The sequence below is a fragment of the Ammodytes marinus genome (genome assembly GCF_949987685.1).
Source record: "Ammodytes marinus genome assembly, chromosome: 9".
In the NCBI taxonomy this organism is placed as follows: domain Eukaryota; kingdom Metazoa; phylum Chordata; class Actinopteri; order Uranoscopiformes; family Ammodytidae; genus Ammodytes; species Ammodytes marinus.
In genome coordinates, this window is record NC_137213.1 from 20132184 (window position 1) to 20138806 (window position 6623).

Below are 6623 nucleotides of genomic sequence, written 5' to 3' on the forward strand. Positions count from 1 at the left end.
GAGCCCTGTTGGCTTTGAAGGCAGATTTCTCTGGAGGGACAACATTCGGTGGAGCACATCATAGGTCTGTGCAACATGGCAGAGTGGCCATAAGGAGCCAGTGGGTGACAGCCTACCTGGAGTAGCGACAAAGAGAGTAGCAGAGTCTGCATCAAAGGTGTTGTGGTCTGATTAAGCCAGAATCAAAATCCTCAGTTGTGAAGTGCAAGGTCTGGAGGGACAGCAGGCGCAGCTCATTAACCATTTCACATCGAATTCCGAATCGCATACTCTTTCTTTTTTCTATTCTACATACTACATCCGACGATAAAAAGAATCTAGTTAGGATGCAGTAGGCATACTATTGGGACATACTTTTCTCTCTTATTTCATCATAACATTGTGCCTTGATCTTGCCTCTTGCTTTTATATCCGTCGCATCCCCGTTTGTTTTCATATGGAGGCTTTGTCGATGTTACGTCACTTCACGTGCGCACTGGATTGTGGGTCAGAATCGCCCAAATAGGATGCACTTTTCAACACTAACAATCTTGGCCGCATGAAGTAGGACATCCGGGTACTTCTAACCATCCTAAATCTGGCCACAAGAATCGGGACATCCTAAATATTTTTTCTACATACTATATAGTAGAAAGTATGCGATTCGGAACGCAACCAGTGTTTACCCGGAGCTAAGCCATAGCTGGTTGCTTGTCCCAAAGCTAATAGCAGTCAGGCAAAACTACCAATAAAAACTATTATTTTAGTTTCACCGTTTAAAAAAAAGCACAGGTAGCTTCCTATCCGTTGTGTTATTATAAACGAGGCATTAATAGACTGCTGTGGTTAAGATAAATTAGTGGAGTATGAGCAAAAGCATTCTGTGTTGGTGTATGTAACATTCAGGCTGTACCAAGGGCATCTTGTTGCTTAGCGGGGAAAACAACATGGCTGTCGCTCGGAAAATTTTCCATCGGATCTCGGGGCCGTGGACCAATAAGAAATGGGGGGGTGGAGTTATCATAGACTAGTGCACGGTGGACGTTTCTGGGGGGAAGCATGGACATATAAAGAAAATATGGGGATGTGGCTGTGCCGACTATTACGTAATAGTCGGCGAGAATTCTGACTTGAGTATATTGGGGGGGAGGGGTGGGGGTTTCAGAAAGGGGGAGAGTGAGAAAAGGAGAGATTGTTATTTTTTTATATTTTGGCAGTCTCTAGGCACACCGTGGACCCATGGATATGTTAGAACACATTTAAAAAGTGCATTTAGCATAATATGTGACCTTTAAGGAATTCAGTTTTCTCAAAAAAAGCTCCTGATAAATAAAATTTAAATTACCCCTCAATTTCCCTTTGGTGATTTAAAAAAAAGAAAGTTTCATTCTATCCTCTCTGATGAGTACAATACACCAGAAAAGAAAACCAAGGCTCAAACTCAGGAAATGATATGAGGCTCATGCAGACCCTAGGGGTCAGCAGCAGATTCATATCATTTTAATTTGCTCTAATTTAAAACTGAATGAAGAAAAGAACGTACTAACTTGTAGATTATAAATCATGTTAAAAAAAGACAAAATTTAGCTAATATCCTGTGTGTCCTGGATGATAATACACTCAAATTGGCGGCAGTCCGTTAAGATTTTCATATGGGAATCATTTTAATGACCTCAATCCTTTCGGAAAATTGGGCTCAGAGATATTTCGGACCTTATCCATGCTCTTTGGAGACACTTTAATTTTCAATTCATATATGAGTCTTTCCTCCCACAAGCAACGAAACCACACTAATGACATCATTGGGATTCAGATCACTACAGTTTTTGATTGAGGTTATTCTCTTGAGGGAGGCATGTCTTTGTTCTTCCTGCTTAAACTGCAACAAAGAACATTGCAGTGTAGGATAAATGCATAAAACACACCAAAGATCGTGACTTGGATGTCAATTATCTGAGCATGCAATTCCCGTCGCTAAAAAATGTACAGAGAAAGAAGGGTTAAGGACGGTTGTAAAATGATCAGTGACGTAACGGCACGGCTGATGTGCCCTTGAGCATGGCCTTTAATCCCAATTCTAAATGCAAGTAAGTCGAGCTTGAGTGAATGGTGAATTTGAGCTTTGACGAGAGCTTTCAACCACATCACATGTACTTTGTGGTGATGAGGTTGGAAAGTGATGATGAAGATCGTAATGTGGCATTAAGCTTTGAACCAGAGCTTTGAAATGCAATGCCATGTCTTCATGTTGAAGGGTGTGATATGGAGTTGAATGTCCATAAAAGGTGAGTCTTGGATCTTGAGACTGTCCAAATTCTCCAACATAATATGCTGTTTGTCCTATTTTCTTATCCAATGCCCAATGACGAGTGTGGGACTGTGAAATTACAGCTGGCAAAGCTTGTACCTGTCAAATGTTGTTTATTCAATGTGAACGGCCTCCGAAATAGAAAAAGCTTAAGGGCCACTTGGCTGTAGGCCTAATGTAGCTTCTCTATTCATTGTTTTCAAGCTGGATGAGAAAACAGTCACAACTATGAAGGGAGCTCATCCGAAGGAATAACAAAGATTTAATAGGAGAAAACAATAACCTATGTCGGCGACAGAAGACTTGCTCTTGATAACACATTGAATAGCAAAGTTATCTGCCGTAATCTGAACGGTCCCAAATTTTCTGAGGAATCACTGACTCACTGAAATCGCATTTATGATTGTTTCCCATTCACAGCAGGCAGATGCAGTTCTCACTGTCGATGACCCTTTGGCTTCTTTCAGCAGCCTCCCCGGCAGACATCTGATGAACCAATACGGGATTCTGACTGGAGAAGTAATTACCACCGGAGTGGCACACAATGGAGGAACTGTGGTGAATTGTGTGTGGTATTTGCATGTCACCAGAAGATAATAAAGATTAGGTTATACACGATTAGACTTGAAAGGTTGTAAAAGGGCAAAAACATGCAGCAGCTTTTGTGCAGTCGACTCTTGTACCACATCTTCAGGTTGGTTTTTTTCTGCGTGTGGTTGCTGTGAATACAAACAAGATTAACCTACACCTCACTAAACTCTTTTTATTTAATGCCACATTACATTTACGCGTAATCACAAAACAATTTAACAGAAGCACAGCAAGGCAGACACAGAAAGACTTGAAAATGACCCACAGTTCCATGCCATTACAAACACTGCCTACGCTGAATGACAAATATCCTGGAGTTATGTTTTACTGCATGTGAATAGTAAAGTAAGGGAGGATTTAGTGTCCCGACCAGGTCCCGACTGAGTTAGCAACAATGACACAAATAAATATTAAACACATCAATTCCTATTAAAATGTAGCACTCTTATGTCTTATAAAGACAAAACATGGCTGCTCAGTTTTGTCTGCAACATATGAGTGAAATATGTGTGAGGCGTGTAACACTGGTTAAAAAAAATGGCAACAAAAAAAATATGGCACACTGACCCTGCGTTCTAATTCCCATACTTCCATACTATTTAGTGTGCCAAAAAAGATTTAGGATGTCCCAATACATGCACATCAATTGTAGTATGCTGAAAATACATAAATGCCCCACTAACTTCAATAGCATTTTGGAGTATTCGTCTTTATTCTTGACATTTCTCAACATAACGAAAAAAAATCTTCCTTATCTGATTTTTTTTCTCTCTCCTGTGGCCCTTAAACTCTTCTGTACTTTAGTATGTAGTGTAGTAAAAAGAAAGAGTATGTGATTTGGAACGCAGGGTGAGTTAAAGCAGTCCCCACCCTCGTCCCTACGTCACCACCAGATAAACGTGCAACGGTTTTCGTCAGATAGTGCCGCGATGGAGACCAGCGTCTTTATAGCTCTCGGTCTCCTGATTGGATAAAAACAAGCTGAATGACTGATACCTGTGTTATGAACTGTGCATACTGCTGTATGGATATAAAGTGATTTAACACATATATTTACAAGAACAAATCACTTGCATCTCCTTTAATATACATGATAGTGAGCTTTGAAGGTGCTGAAAGGCAGATTAGATAACCTTTGGAAGGAGTCAGGCTAGATGGTTCCCGTTGTTTTGGTGCTAAGCTAACTTGCAGCCTCATTAGCATATAAACAGGATCGTGGCATCAATCTTCTCATCTAACTCAGCAAGAAAGCAAATAATCGTATTTCCCAAAATGTCCAACTTCTCCTCTAAAGGCCTAACAGGTAATCTCCAGCGAACGCTTAGGGAACGTTTGTTTATGTTTAGATTTTAACCACCTCAGAGCGAGTGCCCGGCCCGGCTTTTTCCCTGAAATGTCAATCCACGATGTTCTGGCCGGCGGTTAGTATAAACATGAACATCCTCTGGCTCTGAGCTAGGCGACTTTTTTTCAGGGCGCACACACGATGGACAGATAGCGGATGGTGAGTAGATAGATGTAAGCTGATTTTGACACAAATCGTTCTAGATAAGATTACTTAGTATGCCTTTATTGGAGTAGATCACATGTCTTTGTGTAGCATAACCAGGGTGGTTGGCACTTCCTCCACTCGTCTCCCCCTGTGAGTGAAAACATTTTGGACGGAGTGAGACACTCTCAGCAGAAGCTTCTTCAGTCCTGCTCTGTACTCCCTGCGGATCAGGCAGTAGAGCACCGGGTTGAGACAGCTGTTTGCATGAGCTAAACACACAGTGAGGGGGAAGGCGTAGGCCTGGACATTGTAGAAGGCTTTACTAAAGGGCACCAGGTCTAATTTGATTAGTACCCCCCACAGGGTGAGAGCCTGGTTGGGCAGCCAGCAGATGAAAAAGGACAGAACTACGATGGTGACAGAGCGGGTGACCTTGGAGCGGCGGCGGTGGCGTCCTTTCTCACACTCTGACCTCTCTGTGACGCTGGAGCTGACCGTGCTGCTTACCACGCGCCGGCTCAAGATGAACCTCAGGAGGAGGAGGTAGCACACACAGATGACAATCAAGGGAACTACAAATCCCAGGAGAACCTTCTGTGTTTGGTAGAGTCCAAGCAGGACTTGAGGATCCCAGTGGGATGAATCAGAGTCAGAGAACCGCACTAAGCACAACTCGTCATCTGTCGATATCTGTAAAGACAGCAACAACAACAACAACATGAGAGGTTGCCACGCCAAAACAGAAAGCAGGTACTTTAAGGAGAACCAAATCTGGGTAGGTACCTGGACTGTGGTGGAGTATAAAGCGTGAGGCAGCGTAGCCAGCAGAGACACCACCCAAATGGCTAAACTTGCCCATTTGGCCCAAGCAGTGGCGTTCCCGGGGCTGTCCATCTTCAGGGAGGTAACCAGGCAGCGGTAGCGCGTCACGCTCATGGCGGTGAGGAAGAAGACACTGGCGTACATGTTGAGGGTGGTGACAGAGCTCACCATCTTGCACATGACACGGCCAAAGGGCCAGCGGAAGTCCATCAGGGTGTCCACGGCCCAGAAGGGCAAGGTGAGGACAAACTGGAGGTCTGTGAGTGCCAGGCTCATCACAAAGCACTCGATAGAGGAGTGCTGGTGGCCGCTGCGCCGCGAGTTCAGCAGGAAGAGTGCCAGGAGGTTACCCACAAGCCCCAGAACACACACCACCAGGTAGACCAGGGCAATGATTACTCGTATCTGTAAAAAAAAAAAACATTAGAATAAACATTTCACATTTTATTTTGTGGTAAACAGGATTTGCTGTAGCCTGCTAAATGCAAATTAAAGTGGCTATGAGGAACTTTCAGTTTGGATTTGTTTTGGAAGTGAATGAAGGAGAGACTGCAGGATGCATAGTGATGAGGAAATGTATGTGCGACCATGTAAGATGAATAATGGTATTATTATTATTAAAAAGCATTATTTTCGCTGATGGGGCCCTTTTGCTGTAACATATAATTTATGATCATCAGAGGAAAAATTATACAGCTTCAAACATGTAGGCCTAATAGTAGGTTTTACGTATAAATGGAAAATGCACGAAACAATACGAAAACGCCTCCAAGCACATTCCTTTCAGCATAAGATGAGGGGATTTGTGTGCATAGTGTTGGTTGCCTTGACAGAAACATCTATTCATTGTAACCTTCAGCCTGAAGGTTTCAATTAATGTAACAATGATGTTAATATCAAACACACAAACTAAAAAAAATAATAATAATGTTTCGGTCGGGGGGCCTAAGCGACCGCTTAGTTCGCTTATGCCTCGGGCCGGCTCTGCCTTCAGGATTTGTAAGAGAGTAAAGTCCTGGAATAAACCTACTGCCAGGTTGGCGCTGTCTCCGTGAAGATCCAGCGAAGACTCTCTGGAAAGGATGTGAAGCCAGCAGTTCAATGACAGGTTAAACGCTGTGAGGTTAGAGGCTGCTCCCGTGAGGCTAACAAGTTTGAAGAGTTCGCCCTCATCCTCCTCTCCCCCGCACGCGCTCAGGGGTCCGGAGGCGCTGCTGTTGCTTTGCATGACTCCACGGGGGTTGGGAGGAAGGGAGAGGGCAGGGCAGGTTTTCTTCTTAACAGAAGTTGGACAGATGTCCCTCCTCCATTCGGGTTAAACTTCCAAAGTGTGGGGGTGCAGGTGTGGATCCAATGTGCCCCATCGAACCAGTCCCGCTTTAGGTCTCGTTCAAAGTCTCAGCGGGAGATCTGAGTTGCACGATTCATCCG

The 6623-nt window shown here is 43.7% G+C and overlaps 1 protein-coding gene across 1 annotated transcript; it reads right to left on the reverse strand.

Moving 5' to 3' along the window:
* Window positions 1-4460: 4460 nt before the first annotated feature.
* LOC307255383 (relaxin-3 receptor 1-like) lies at window positions 4461-6420 on the reverse strand (the record flags this gene model as incomplete). The annotated part of the gene is made up of 3 exons (XM_080034066.1): window positions 4461-5060; window positions 5154-5597; window positions 6223-6420. 3 exons carry the CDS (start codon window positions 6418-6420, stop codon window positions 4461-4463), a joined length of 1242 nt encoding a protein of 413 aa, XP_079890192.1.
* Window positions 6421-6623: the final 203 nt, after the last annotated feature.